Source organism: Somniosus microcephalus, chromosome 7 (genome assembly GCF_052327205.1).
Source record: "Somniosus microcephalus isolate GS21.2 chromosome 7, FLI_Smic_1.0, whole genome shotgun sequence".
NCBI lineage: Eukaryota > Metazoa > Chordata > Chondrichthyes > Squaliformes > Somniosidae > Somniosus > Somniosus microcephalus.
In genome coordinates this window covers 8,053,890-8,069,142 of record NC_140993.1, presented here as the reverse complement: position 1 = coordinate 8,069,142, position 15,253 = coordinate 8,053,890, and the positions used below count along the sequence as shown (strand labels likewise).

Genomic DNA, 15,253 nt, shown 5'->3' with positions numbered 1-15,253 from the left:
CATGGCCGAGAGTCTTCCCTCGGGCACCGGCTAAGATCACAGACCGCGGGCTGGACCCTGGGAGCTTCCCGGGATACCATCGTAACCCACTCGGAAAATAAAGGGAGTCTCCTTGCCTCCTTCAACACACCCCCTCCCTCCCGCCCGCTCTCTGGACCTCCCGCCCCCCCCCCCTCCCCCCCACCGGCTCTCTGGACCTCCCCCCCACCTCCCTCCCGCCCGCTCTCTGGACCTCCCACCCCCTCCCTCCTGCCTGCTCTCTGGACCTCCCCCCCCCCCCCCCCCCCCCACCGGCTCTCTGGACCTTCCCCCCCACCGGCTCTCTGGACCTCCCACCCCCTCCCTCCTGCCTGCTCTCTGGACCTCCCCCCCCCCCCCCACCGGCTCTCTGGACCTCTCTTCCCCCCCCACCCCCCCCCCCCCCCCCCCCCACCCCACCGGCTCTCTGGAGCTCCCACCCCCTCCCTCCCGCCCGCTCTCTGGACCTCCCACCCACCCCCCTCCCCACCGGCTCTCTGGACCCCACTCTCTCCAGACCCCCTTCCTCTGTCTCCAGACCATGCTCCAACCCGCTCTCCGGACACCCCCGCCCACACTCCTGGTGGTGTTGCAATTTAGTTTAGTGCTGCCTAGTTGCCGGGTCATCACTTGTTGTCACAGTAATTATTTCTGTTAAACTTTCGCAGTGCCAAGAGACGGAAGATGGCGGACAAGATTCTACCCCAGAAGGTGAGTGAGTCGGAGGGCGGGCGGGCGCGAGAGTCGGACAGGGGGTCAGTGCCTGGGTCATTGGGGAAAGGTCCGGCAGATACTGGGTGGGATTGGTCCATCAGAGTCTGAAGTCTTGAGGAACGGTTGAGGAATTTGGGTTTGTTGCTTTGGAAGAGCCGGAGGTGAGAAATTTGGATTTTCAGGATTATGAAGGAAATGAACAGATGGTGTCTGAGGCACCAGTTCCCGTGCGGTGAGAGGGACGCGGGGAGAAGGCAAGGAGTCGGTGTGGGGGGAGGTTTCAGCAATGGCTGAGCCAGTTTATTTGGGGGGACACTTGAGGCAGGCAGTGTAAATAAGGGCAATTCAATGTGTTTCTGGAGACAGGAGAGACTGAGGGATAAAGTGATTAGGTGGGGTTGAGGGCTATGGGCTACTAACACTACTAACAATAACCAGCCCAGGACAGTGACAGCGTAACACAAAGAATTCGACCCAACACAATCGTCGCTAAGCAAAAGGAAAAATATCTGACATATGGGCAGAAACAACAAAAACCCAAAGCAAACTCAATTGCTACTTGGCCCTAAACAGACAATACAACATAGCTGATTACCTGACCATGGTAAAGGATAACAAACTGAGAAGAACCTTGACAAGGTACAGACTTAGCGAACATAGCCTAGCGATCGAAAAAGGCAGACACAGGCAGACCAGGCTGCCAAGAGAAGACAGGATATGCTCTCACTGCAATCAGGGAGTAGTGGAGACAGAGATGCACTTCCTCACAGCCTGTGGAAAATATCAGGACATCAGGGAGAATTTCTACTACCAAAATTCTCACAAATATGCCCTGAATTCAGAAATCTGAATGACAACCAAAAACTCCCATACCTACTGGGGAGGAGAGAAGCTGTGTAGCACTGGCGGCACACTATGTTACAGCTTGCCATGAACAGAGGGACAACCAGTAAACTAAGAAAAGAGTATATATAAATAATGCGAATGTATATTTATACACTCGGGATATACCTGTTTATACACTGTATGAATAGAACTGCGTTTATGTGTTCAACCATAAATGTATTTTGATGCTTTGGCAACATAAGATGTACCTTATCATGCCAATAAAGCGATTTGAATTGAATTGAATTGAATTGAATTGAATTGAGTAGGTGGGAGTGAGGGATATTGCTTGTTTGGCATTGTCCGGTTGCGATGTTCTGTTACGGGAGTCACGCTGTATAACGTGGAAGAATCTTCAGTCCCAGCATCGCTCGCCCAGCGAGAAGATCCCTTGAAGGTTCTCTCTTTCAAACCCCGCCTCTCTCTGAATTCGCCAGGTGTGAATTGGTCAGGGCTGCAGTGGACTCGGTGTGATGCACTTCACAGTGGATCAGCCGGCCAATCTCACACATCTCCATTTACCCGCCTTGGTTCCGTAACCCTTAATACCCTTACCCAACAAAAATCTATCAATCTCAGTTTTGAAATTTCCAATTGACCCAACAGCTTTTTGACACGGAGTTCCAGATTTCCACCACCCTTTGTTGGTTTGTGGTGGGACTTGAGTTCTGGACCGAGGGGTTGGAGCCCCGTCCCACAAACACTGCCGCCCAACGTCTGCGGGAGGGAAGGGGCAGGGGCGGGGCAGTGAATGCTGTTGGGGTACGAGCTTGTCCTTGTTCCCTAGATCCGGGAGCTGGTTCCCGAATCCCAGGCCTACATGGACCTCCTGGCCTTCGAGAGGAAGCTGGACCAGACCATCATGAGGAAGAGGGTGGACATCCAGGAAGCTCTGAAGCGACCAATGAAGGTACAGACTTGGGAGAGGAGGGGGTGGAGCGAGGGTCAGCGGAGTGGGGGGAGCGAGGGTCAGCGGAGTGGGGGGAGCGAGGGTCAGCGGAGTGGGGGGAGCGAGGGTCGGAGGGGAGTGGGGGGAGCGAGGGTCAGCGGAGTGGGGGGAGCGAGGGTCAGTGGGGGCGAGGTTCAGCGGGGGGGAGGGGGCGAGGGTCGGAGGGGGCGAGGGTCAGCGGGGGAAGGGGCGAGAGTCAGCGGGGAGGGAGGGGGCGAGGGTCAGCGGAGGGGGAGGGGGTGAGGGTCAGCGGGGGGAGGGGAGGAGGGGGGAGGGTCAGCGGAGGGGGGGGAGCCGGGGGTCAGCGAGGGGAGTTTGGGTGGAGTCCTGGTCAGTGCTGGTTCACTGTGGGGGGTGTGAGTGAGGTGCGGGGGACGCTGGGAATTATTTGTGTTCCTCTTGTTAACCGTTTCTTGCCTGGTTTTGCAGCAAAAGCGGAAACTCCGACTTTACATCTCGAACACCTTTAACCCCGCCCGGCCTGACGCAGAGGACTCCGACGGCAGCATCGCATCCTGGGAACTCCGCGTGGAGGGGGAAGTTGCTGGAGGATGTGAGTGTCATGTCTCCTCCTCCTCTCGTTGCTTTTGTACTCTATGCCTCTATTTCTAAGCCCATATTTTTTTTTAACTGCCTCATCAACTTTTACTGTTTCAGTGTGTTAACTACCATACTCATCTGAAAGGCGGCCCCTCCCGACAGTGCGGCGTTCCCTCAGTACTGCCCCTCCGACAGTGCAACGCTCCCTCAGTGCTGCCCCTCTGACAGTGCAGCGCTCCCTCAGTACTGCCCCTCCGACAGTGCGGCGCTCCCTCAGTACTGCCCCTCCGACAGTGCGGCGCTCCCTCAGTACTGCCCCTCCGACAGTACTGCCCCTCCGACAGTACTGCCCCTCCGACAGTGTGGCGCTCCCTCAGTACTGCCCCTCCGACAGTGCGGCGCTCCCTCAGTACTGCCCCTCCGACAGTGCGGCGCTCCCTCAGTACTGCCCCTCCGACAGTGCGGCGCTCCCTCAGTACTGCCCCTCCGACAGTGCGGCGCTCCCTCAGTACTGCCCCTCCGACAGTGCGGCTCTGCCTCAGTACTGCCCCTCCGACAGTGCGGCGCTCCCTCAGTACTGCCCCTCCGACAGTGCGGCGCTCCCTCAGTACTGCCCCTCCGACAGTGCAGCTCTGCCTCAGTACTGCCCCTCCGACAGTGCGGCACTCCCTCAGTACTGCCCCTCTGACAGTGCGGCTCTGCCTCAGTACTGCCCCTCCGACAGTGCGGCACTCCCTCAGTACTGCCCCTCCGACAGTGCGGCACTCCCTCAGTACTGCCCCTCTGACAGTGCGGCACTCCCTCAGTACTGCCCCTCCGACAGTGCGGCTCTGCCTCAGTACTGCCCCTCCGACAGTGCGGCACTCCCTCAGTACTGCCCCTCCGACAGTGCGGCGCTCCCTCAGTACTGCCCCTCCGACAGTGCGGTGCTCCCTCAGTACTGCCCCTCCGACAGTGCGGCGCTCCCTCAGTACTGCCCCTCCGACAGTGCAGCGCTCCCTCAGTACTGCCCCTCCGACAGTGCGGCTCTGCCTCAGTACTGCCCCTCCGACAGTGCGGCTCTGCCTCAGTACTGCCCCTCCGACAGTGCGGCTCTGCCTCAGTACTGCCCCTCCGACAGTGCGGCACTCCCTCAGTACTGCCCCTCCGACAGTGCGGCACTCCCTCAGTACTGCCCCTCCGACAGTGCCGGCGCTCCCTCAGTACTGCCCCTCCGACAGTGCGGCACTCCCTCAGTACTGGCCCTCCGACAGTGCAGCGCTCCCTCAGTACTGCCCCTCAGACAGACAGTGCGGCGCTCCCTCAGTACTGCCCCTCAGACAGACAGTGCGGCGCTCCCTCAGTACTGCACTGGGAGTGTCGGCCTAGATTTTGTGCTCAAGTCTGGAGTGGGACTTAAACCCATGACCTTCTGTGTCAGAGGCGAGGGTGCTAATTAATTAATTTTAATATATTTTTATATTCCAGCCTGGCAAACAGAAGAGAAAGTTCTCCTCGTTCTTCAAGAGTCTGGTGATCGAGCTGGACAAGGATCTCTACGGGTCCCGGACAATCACTTGGTGGAGGTGACACAATTAATCTTCATCCTTGTCCCCCAACAAATTTCAAACTCTCGTCCTTGTTTACAAATCCCTCCAGGGCCTCGCCTCTCCCTCTCTCTGTAACCTCCTCCAGCCCTACACCCCTCGCCCCTCCCTATCTCTGTAACCTCCTCCAGCCCTACACCCCTCGCCCCTCCCTCTCTCTGTAACCTCCTCCAGCCCTACACCCCTCGCCCCTCCCTCTCTCTGTAACCTCCTCCAGCCCTACACCCCTCGCCCCTCCCTCTCTCTGTAACCTCCTCCAGCCCTACACCCCTCACCTCTCCCTCTCTCTGTAACCTCCTCCAGCCCTACACCCCTCGCCCCTCCCTCTCTCTGTAACCTCCTCCAGCCCTACACCCCTCGCCCCTCCCTCTCTCTGTAACCTCCTCCAGCCCTACACCCCTCGCCCCTCCCTCTCTCTGTAACCTCCTCCAGCCCTACACCCCTCGCCCCTCCCTCTCTCTGTAACCTCCTCCAGCCCTACACCCCTCACCTCTCCCTCTCTCTGTAACCTCCTCCAGCCCTACACCCCTCGCCCCTCCCTCTCTCTGTAACCTCCTCCAGCCCTACACCCCTCGCCCCTCCCTCTCTCTGTAACCTCCTCCAGCCCTACACCCCTCGCCCCTCCCTCTCTCTGTAACCTCCTCCAGCCCTACACCCCTCGCCCCTCCCTATCTCTGTAACCTCCCCCAGCCCTACACCCCTCGCCCCTCCCTCTCTCTGTAACCTCCTCCAGCCCTACACCCCTCGCCCTCCCTCTCTCTGTAACCTCCTCCAGCCCTACACCCCTCGCCCCTCCTCTCTCTGTAACCTCCTCCAGCCCTACACCCCTCGCCCCTCCCTCTCTCTGTAACCTCCTCCAGCCCTACACCCCTCGCCCCTCCCTCTCTCTGTAACCTCCTCCAGCCCTACACCCCTCGCCCCTCCCTCTCTCTGTAACCTCCTCCAGCCCTACACCCCTCGCCCCTCCCTCTCTCTGTAACCTCCTCCAGCCCTACACCCCTCGCCCCTCCCTCTCTCTGTAACCTCCTCCAGCCCTACACCCCTCGCCTCTCCCTCTCTCTGTAACCTCCTCCAGCCCTACACCCCTCGCCCCTCCCTCTCTCTGTAACCTCCTCCAGCCCTACACCCCTCGCCCCTCCCTATCTCTGTAACCTCCTCCAGCCCTACACCCCTCACCCCTCCCTCTCTCTGTAACCTCCTCCAGCCCTACACCCCTCGCCCCTCCCTATCTCTGTAACCTCCTCCAGCCCTACACCCCTCGCCCCTCCCTATCTCTGTAACCTCCTCCAGCCCTACACCCCTCGCCCCTCCCTATCTCTGTAACCTCCTCCAGCCCTACACCCCTCGCCCCTCCCCTATCTCTGTAACCTCCTCCAGCCCTACACCCCTCGCCCCTCCCTATCTCTGTAACCTCCTCCAGCCCTACACCCCTCGCCCCTCCCTCTCTCTGTAACCTCCTCCAGCCCTACACCCCTCGCCCCTCCCTATCTCTGTAACCTCCTCCAGCCCTACACCCCTCGCCCCTCCCTATCTCTGTAACCTCCTCCAGCCCTACACCCCTCGCCCCTCCCTATCTCTGTAACCTCCTCCAGCCCTACACCCCTCGCCCCTCCCTCTCTCTGTAACCTCCTCCAGCCCTACACCCCTCGCCCCTCCCTATCTCTGTAACCTCCTCCAGCCCTACACCCCTCGCCCCTCCCTATCTCTGTAACCTCCTCCAGCCCTACACCCCTCGCCCCTCCCTATCTCTGTAACCTCCTCCAGCCCTACACCCTCGCCCCTCCCTATCTCTGTAACCTCCTCCAGCCCTACACCCCTCGCCTCTCCCTATCTCTGTAACCTCCTCCAGCCCTACACCCCTCGCCCCTCCCTATCTCTGTAACCTCCTCCAGCCCTACACCCCTCGCCTCTCCCTCTCTCTGTAACCTCCTCCAGCCCTACACCCCTCGCCCCTCCCTATCTCTGTAACCTCCTCCAGCCCTACACCCCTCGCCTCTCCCTCTCTCTGTAACCTCCTCCAGCCCTACACCCCTCGCCCCTCCCTATCTCTGTAACCTCCTCCAACCCTACATCCCTCGCCCCTCCCTATCTCTGTAACCTCCTCCAGCCCTACACCCTCGCCTCTCCCTCTCTCTGTAACCTCCTCCAGCCCTACACCCCTCGCCCCTCCCTATCTCTGTAACCTCCTCCAGCCCTACACCCCTCGCCCCTCCCTATCTCTGTAACCTCCTCCAGCCCTACACCCCTCGCCCCTCCCTATCTCTGTAACCTCCGAGATCTCTGCGCTCCTCCAATTCTGGCCTCTTGCGCATTCTTGATTATAATCGCTCCACCATTGGCGGCCGTGCCTTCAGCTGCCTGGGCCCCGAGCTCTGAAATTCCCTCCCTAAACCTCTCCAACTCTCCGCCTCTCTCCCCTCCTTTAAGACGCTCCTTAAAACCTCCCTCTTTGACCAAGCGTTTGATCATCTGTCTTAATATCTCCTTATGTGGCTCGGTGTCGAATTTTGTTTGATAATCGCTCCTGTGAAGCGCCTTGGGACGTTTTACTACGTTAAAGGCGCTATATAAATACTGTTGATTGGCTGTGGATATGTTCCCGGGGCAGTGAGAGGTACCGAATGTTGGGGATAATGCCACACGGTGTTGGTTTAAAGTAATGCGGCGTCTCCCCGATGGGTAGCGGGTAAATTCACCGCCGGGTGCAATTCTGAGTCGGACACAACCAGACCGACCCCGACCTCACTCCCCGGTCTGTGTTAAAGTCACTGATATCAACCTAGGCAACGGGCAGCCCTGGAATGGACAAGGAGCAAGAATCAGATGGGTTCCTGTTCCGAATCGTGATCCAGTGACCCCCTTGCCCGTGGAGACGGGATCAGGCTGGACTGTGAAGCCCCCTATAGTTAAATGTCTCCTGCCCCTCCCCCCTCCCCCCCACTTTCACTCACACAAGCAGAACAGTCACTTGGGCACCTGTGCTCTGAACACTGGGGAGACGGGGTGGGGGGCGGGGTGTTGGGTCCGGGGGGATGGTGTTGGGTGGGGGTGGAGTGGGGGGCGGGTGTTGGGTCCGGGGGGGGGAGTGGGGGGCGGTGTTGGGGTGGGGGTCGGGGAGAGGGGGGCGGTGTTGGGTGGGGGGGTCGGGGGGTGGGGGGACGGTGTTGGGTGGGGGGTCGGGGGGTGGGGGACGGTGTTGGGTGGGGGGTCGGGGGAGAGGGGGGCGGTGTTGGGTGGGGGGTCGGGGAGAGGGGGGCGGTGTTGGGTGGGGGGTCGGGGGGGTGGGGGACGGTGTTGGGTGGGGGGTCGGGGAGAGGGGGGCAGGTGTTGGGTCGGGGAGTGGGGGGCGGTGTTGGGTGGGGGGGTCGGGGAGAGGGGGGCGGTGTTGGGTGGGGGGTCGGGGGGGTGGGGGACGGTGTTGGGTGGGGGGTCGGGGAGAGGGGGGCGGTGTTGGGTGGGGGGTCGGGGAAGAGGGGGGCGGTGTTGGGTGGGGGGGAGTGGCGGATGGTGTTGGGTGGGGGGGGGAGTGGGGGGCGGTGTTGGGTGGGGGTTCGGGGAGAGGGGGGCGGTGTTGGGTGGGGGGTCGGGGAGAGGGGGGCGGTGTTGGGTGGGGGGTTGGGGGGTGGGGGACGGTGTTGGGTGGGGGGGTCGGGGAGTGGGGGGCGGTGTTGGGTGGGGGGGAGTGGCGGATGGTGTTGGGTGGGGGGGGATAGTGGCGGACGGTGTTGGGTGGGGGGTCGAGGAGTGGGGGGCGGCGTTGGGTGGGGGGGTCGGGGAGAGGGGGGCGGTGTTGGGTGGGGGGTCGGGGAGAGGGGGGCGGTGTTGGGTGGGGGGTCGGGGAGAGGGGGGCGGTGTTGGGTGGGGGGTCGGGGAGAGGGGGGCGGTGTTGGGTGGGGGGTCGGGGAGAGGGGGGCGGTGTTGGGTGGGGGGGTCGGGGAGAGGGGGGCGGGTGTTGGGTGTGGGGGGGTCGGGGAGAGGGGGGCGGTGTTGGGTGGGGGGTCGGGAGAGGGGGGCGGTGTTGGGTGGGGGGTCGGGGAGTGGCGGACGGTGTTGGGTGGGGGTTCGGGGAGAGGGGGGCGGTGTTGGGTGGGGGGTCGGGGAGGGGGGGGCGGTGTTGGGTGGGGGGTCGGGGAGAGGGGGGCGGTGTTGGGTGGGGGGTCGGGGGGTGGGGACGGTGTTGGGTGGGGGTCGGGGAGTGGGGGGCGGTGTTGGGTGGGGGGGGAGTGGCGGATGGTGTTGGGTGGGGGGGAGTGGCGGACGGTGTTGGGTGGGGGGGTCGAGGAGTGGGGGGCGGCGTTGGGTGGGGGATCAGGGAGAGGGGGGCGGTGTTGGGTGGGGGGTCGGGGAGTGGGGGGCGGTGTTGGGTGGGGGGTCGGGGAGAGGGGGGGCGGTGTTGGGTGGGGGGTCGGGGAGAGGGGGGCGGTGTTGGGTGGGGGGTCGGGGAGAGGGGGGGCGGGTGTTGGGTGGGGGGTCGGGGAGAGGGGGGCGGGTGTTGGGTGGGGGGGCGGGGGAGGGGGGGGGCGGTGTTGGGTGGGGGGTCGGGGAGAGGGGGGCGGGTGTTGGGTGGGGGGTCGGGGAGAGGGGGGCGGTGTTGGGTGGGGGGTCGGGGAGAGGGGGGCGGTGTTGGGTGGGGGGTCGGGGAGAGGGGGGCGGTGTTGGGTGGGGGGTCGGGGAGTGGCGGACGGTGTTGGGTGGGGGGTCGGGGAGAGGGGGGCGGTGTTGGGTGGGGGGTCGGGGAGAGGGGGGCTGTGTTGGGTGGGGGGTCGGGGAGAGGGGGGCGGTGTTGGGTGGGGGGTCGGGGAGAGGGGGGCGGTGTTGGGTGGGGGGTCGGGGAGAGGGGGGCGGTGTTGGGTGGGGGGTCGGGGAGAGGGGGGCGGTGTTGGGTGGGGGGTCGGGGAGAGGGGGGCGGTGTTGGGTGGGGGGTCGGGGAGAGGGGGGCGGTGTTGGGTGGGGGGTCGGGGAGAGGGGGGCGGTGTTGGGTGGGGGGTCGGGGAGAGGGGGGCGGTGTTGGGTGGGGGGTCGGGGAGAGGGGGGCGGTGTTGGGTGGGGGGTCGAGGAGTGGGGGCGGCGTTGGGTGGGGGGGAGTGGGGGATGGTGTTGGGTGGGGGGGGAGTGGCGGATGGTGTTGGGTGGGGGGGGAGTGGGGGATGGTGTTGGGTGGGGGATGGTGTTGGGTGGGGGGGGAGTGGGGGATGGTGTTGGGTGGGGGGGGAGTGGGGGACGGTGTTGGGTGGGGGGGGAGGGGGGGGCGGTGTTGGGTGGGGGGTCGGGGAGAGGGGGGCGGTGTTGGGTGGGGGGTCGGGGAGAGGGGGGCGGTGTTGGGTGGGGGGTCGGGGAGAGGGGGGCGGTGTTGGGTGGGGGGTCGGGGAGAGGGGGGCGGTGTTGGGTGGGGGGTCGGGGAGAGGGGGGCGGTGTTGGGTGGGGGGTCGGGGAGAGGGGGGCGGTGTTGGGTGGGGGGTCGGGGAGAGGGGGGCGGTGTTGGGTGGGGGGTCGGGGAGAGGGGGGCGGTGTTGGGTGGGGGGTCGGGGAGAGGGGGGCGGTGTTGGGTGGGGGGTCGGGGAGAGGGGGGCGGTGTTGGGTGGGGGGTCGGGGAGAGGGGGGCGGTGTTGGGTGGGGGGTCGGGGAGAGGGGGGCGGTGTTGGGTGGGGGGTCGGGGAGAGGGGGGCGGTGTTGGGTGGGGGGGAGTGGGGGATGGTGTTGGGTGGGGGGGGGAGTGGCGGATGGTGTTGGGTGGGGGGGGAGTGGGGGATGGTGTTGGGTGGGGGATGGTGTTGGGTGGGGGGGAGTGGGGGATGGTGTTGGGTGGGGGGGGAGTGGGGGATGGTGTTGGGTGGGGGTTCGGGGAGGGGGGGGCGGTGTTGGGTGGGGGTTCGGGGAGAGGGGGGCGGTGTTGGGTGGGGGGTCGGGGAGAGGGGGGCGGTGTTGGGTGGGGGGTCGGGGAGAGGGGGGCGGTGTTGGGTGGGGGGTCGGGGATAGGGGGGCGGTGTTGGGTGGGGGGTCGGGGAGAGGGGGGCGGTGTTGGGTGGGGGGTCGGGGAGTGGGGGGCGGTGTTGGGTGGGGGGGAGTGGCGGATGGTGTTGGGTGGGGGGGAGTGGCGGATGGTGTTGGGTGGGGGGTCGGGGAGAGGGGGGCGGTGTTGGGTGGGGGGGAGTGGGGGATGGTGTTGGGTGGGGGGGGAGTGGGGGATGGTGTTGGGTGGGGGGGGAGTGGGGGATGGTGTTGGGTGGGGGGGGAGTGGGGGATGGTGTTGGGTGGGGGGGGAGTGGGGGATGGTGTTGGGTGGGGGGGGAGTGGGGGATGGTGTTGGGTCCGGGGGGGGAGTGGGGGATGGTGTTGGGTGGGGGGGGAGTGGGGGATGGTGTTGGGTGGGGGGGGAGTGGGGGATGGTGTTGGGTGGGGGGGGAGTGGGGGATGGTGTTGGGTGGGGGGGGAGTGGGGGATGGTGTTGGGTGGGGGGGGAGTGGGGGATGGTGTTGGGTGGGGGGGGAGTGGCGGATGGTGTTGGGTGGGGGGGGAGTGGCGGATGGTGTTGGGTGGGGGATGGTGTTGGGTGGGGGGGGAGTGGGGGATGGTGTTGGGTGGTGGGGGAGTGGGGGATGGTGTTGGGTGGGGGGTCGGGGAGGGGGGGGCGGTGTTGGGTGGGGGGTCGGGGAGAGGGGGGCGGTGTTGGGTGGGGGGTCGGGGAGAGGGGGGCGGTGTTGGGTGGGGGGTCGGGGAGAGGGGGGCGGTGTTGGGTGGGGGGTCGGGGAGAGGGGGGCGGTGTTGGGTGGGGGGTCGGGGAGTGGGGGGCGGTGTTGGGTGGGGGGGAGTGGCGGATGGTGTTGGGTGGGGGGTCGGGGAGAGGGGGGCGGTGTTGGGTGGGGTGTCGGGGAGAGGGGGGCGGTGTTGGGTGGGGGGTCGGGGAGAGGGGGGCGGTGTTGGGTGGGGGGTCGGGGAGAGGGGGGCGGTGTTGGGTGGGGGGTCGGGGAGTGGGGGGCGGTGTTGGGTGGGGGGGAGTGGCGGATGGTGTTGGGTGGGGGGTCGGGGAGAGGGGGGCGGTGTTGGGTGGGGGGTCGGGGAGAGGGGGGCGGTGTTGGGTGGGGGGGGAGTGGGGGATGGTGTTGGGTGGGGGGGGAGTGGGGGATGGTGTTAGGTGGTTGCGGGGCTTCTTCATTCCAACCGTTTGGTTATTTTTGAACTATCTGTTTCTGTGTTCCTGAAGTGGCACCGGACTCCCACAACACAGGAGACGGACGGGTTCCAGGTGAAGAGGCCGGGGGACGTCAGTGTCAGGTGCACGCTCCTGCTGATGCTCGACTATCAGGTGGGCACTTCGGACTGAGGGAGGTGCCTCGGGAGAGGCGGGGCTGTGGGGATCGGGGACGGGCTTCGAGTGGGGGCGGGGCTGTGGGGATCGGGGAGGGGCTTCGAGTGGGGGCGGGGCTGTGGGGATCGGGGAGGGGCTTCGAGTGGGGGCGGGGCTGTGGGGATCGGGGAGGGGCTTCGAGTGGGGGCGGGGCTGTGGGGATCGGGGAGGGGCTTCGAGTGGGGGTGGGGCTGTGGGAATCGGGGAGGGGCTTTGAGTGGGGGCGGGGCTGTGGGGAGGGGCTTTGAGTGGGGGTGGGGCTGTGGGGAGGGGCTTCGAGTGGGGGCGGGGCTGTGGGGATCGGGGAGGGGCTTCGAGTGGGGGCGGGGCTGTGGGGATCGGGGAGGGGCTTCGAGTGGGGGCGGGGCTGTGGGGAGGGGCTTCGAGTGGGGGCGGGGCTGTGGGGATCGGGGAGGGGCTTCGAGTGGGGGCGGGGCTGTGGGGATCGGGGAGGGGCTTCGAGTGGGGGCGGGGCTGTGGAGAGGGGCTTCGAGTGGGGGCGGTGCTGTGGGGATCGGGGAGGGGCTTCGAGTGGGGGCGGGGCTGTGGGGATCGGGGAGGGGCTTCGAGTGGGGGCGGGGCTGTGGGGATCGGGGAGGGGCTTCGAGTGGGGGCGGGGCTGTGGGGATTTTACCACATTACATGCGAGTGTATTCGGGACAGTTTCTCGAACAATATGTTCTTGAATCAACAAGCGAACAGGCCATGTTGTATTTATAATGAGCAGTGAGCCTGGAAGAACAGGCTGGGGCTCTTTTCTCTGGAAAAGAGAAGGCTGAGGGGTGATGTAATAGAGGTCTTTAAAACTATGAAGGGTTTGATAGGGTAGACGTAGAGAAGATGTTTCCACTTGTGGGGGAGACCAGAACTAGGGGCCATCAATATAAGACAGCCACTAATAAATTCAATCGGGAATTCAGGAGAAACTTCGTCCCCCAGAGAGTGGTGAGAATGGAACTCGCTACCACAGGGAGTGGTTGAGTTGAATAGTGTGGATGCTTTTAAGGGGAAGCTAGATAAACACATGAGGGAGAAAGGAATGGAAAGGTATGCTGATAGGGTGAGATGAAGAGGGGTGAGAGGAGGCTCGTGTGGAGCATAAACACCGGCACGGACCAGTCAGGCTAAATGGCCTGTTTCTGTGCTGTAGACTCTCTGTAATTAAGTCAATAATCTAACGATAAGGGAACACCTGGCTAACAGTGACCATAATATGAGGATAGAATTCGATATTCAATGGTTTGGGGGTTCGGGAGTTGATGGGATGGTTTGGTGGTTCGGGAGTTGATGGGATGGTTTGGGGGTTCGGGGGTTTGACGGGATTGTTTGGGGGTTCGGGTGTTGATGGAATGGTTTGGGGGTTCACGGGGGATGACTGGATGGCTTGGGGGTTTGGTGTTGACGGGATGGTTTGGGGGTTCGGTTATTGACGGGATGGTTTGGGGGTTCACGGTTTAACTGGATGGTTTGGGGGTTCACAGGGTTTGACGGGATGGTTTGGGAGTTCAGGAGTTTGACGGGATGGTTTGGGGGGTTGACGGGATGGTTTGGGGGTTCGGGGGGTTGACGGGATGGTTTGGGGGTTCGGGAGTTTGACGGGATGGTTTGGGGGTTCGGGTGTTGATGGGATGGTTTGGGGGTTGACAGGATGGTTTGGGGGTTCGGGGGTTGATGGGATGGTTTGGGGGATTCGGGGGGTTGACTGGATGGTTTGGGGGTTCGGGGGGTTGACGGGATGGTTTGGGGGTTCGGGGGTTTGACTGGATGGTTCGGGGGGTTTGACGGGATGGGGGTGATGTTCTCCATTAATGTTTTGGGGCGGGTGTATTGCAGCCGCCACAGTTTAAGTTGGACCCGCGGTTGGCCCGATTACTGGGAATTCACACACAGACTCGATCGGCCATCGTGCAGGCGCTCTGGCAATACATCAAAACCAACAAGCTGCAGGACTCGCACGACAAGGAGTATATCAGCTGTGACAAGTACTTCCAGCAGGTAACCGGCAGGGGGCAGGGTAATGGGGCGGACCGGGGGCGGCGGGGGGGGACGACAGACCGGCCGGGGGGCGGGAGGGCGGGGGAGACTGGGAATGGGTCACTGGGGGCGGGGGAGACCGGGAATGGGTCACTGGGGGCGGGGGAGACCGGGAATGGGTCACTGGGGGCGGGGGAGACCGGGAATGGGTCGCTGGGGGCGGGGGAGACCGGGAATGGGTCGAATGGGTCACTGGGGGCGGGGGGGAGACCGGGAATGGGTCACTGGGGGCGGGGGGAGACCGGGAATGGGTCACTGGGGGCGGGGGAGACCGGGAATGGGTCACTGGGGGCGGGGGAGACCGGGAATGGGTCACTGGGGGCGGGGGAGACCGGGAATGGGTCACTGGGACCGGGGGAGACCGGGAATGGGTCACTGGGGGCGGGGGAGACCGGGAATGGGTCACTGGGGGCGGGGGAGACCGGGAATGGGTCACTGGGACCGGGGGAGACCGGGAATGGGTCACTGGGGGCGGGGGAGACCGGGAATGGGTCACTGGGCCTGGGAACGCGATGCGTAATTCGGATTAGTGCTCAAGTGCAGGTAACGAGTAGAAGCAGCTAAAGCGAATCATGCTGTGAATCGAGACAGTCACAGAACGAGACAGACCTTGGTAGACGGGGAATCTCCCAGATCCCGGTGATGGTGGGGGGTCTCCCCGAGCGGGAGCGGCGATGGCTAACACCTTCTCTGAGAAGCAATGCCTGACTCACCCTGGGCAGGTTGGGAGTGTGATAACTCCTCCCGGTTAGTGTAAGCGTGGGCAAGGCTCAGAGCCCACAAACCCGCTGTACGCATAACAGGGACTGTGCTTAACATCCACTCGCATAAGCCTCTTATCGAAATGGTGACTGAGCATCGGAAACAAGGCGGGAACCATGCCCCCTTCGCCATAAACACAAAGTAAAGCTCCCTCTACACTGTCCCATCAAACACTCCCAGGGCAGGTACAGCACGGGTTAGATACAGAGTAAAGCTCCCTCTACACTGTCCCATCAAACACTCCCAGGGCAGGTACAGCACGGGTTAGATACAGAGTAAAGCTCCCTCTACACTGTCCCATCAAACACTCCCAGGGCAGGTACAGCACGGGTTAGATACAGAGTAAAGCTCCCTCTACACTGTCCCATCAAACACTCCCAGGGCAGGTGCAGCACGGGTTAGATACAGAGTAAAGCTCCT

The 15,253-nt window shown here is 64.0% G+C and overlaps 1 protein-coding gene across 1 annotated transcript in view; it reads left to right on the top strand.

The window, feature by feature from the left end:
- Positions 1 to 15,253, top strand: part of LOC147114487 (SWI/SNF-related matrix-associated actin-dependent regulator of chromatin subfamily D member 3-like) — a 44,634-nt gene that overhangs the window by 16,329 nt on the left and 13,052 nt on the right. Inside the window, 8 exon segments of the mRNA XM_085992196.1 lie at positions 687 to 729; positions 2,405 to 2,527; positions 2,996 to 3,100; positions 3,102 to 3,119; positions 4,574 to 4,648; positions 4,651 to 4,671; positions 11,894 to 11,995; positions 13,871 to 14,032. Of these exon segments, the coding sequence (XP_085848322.1) occupies positions 687 to 729; positions 2,405 to 2,527; positions 2,996 to 3,100; positions 3,102 to 3,119; positions 4,574 to 4,648; positions 4,651 to 4,671; positions 11,894 to 11,995; positions 13,871 to 14,032 (649 nt within the window).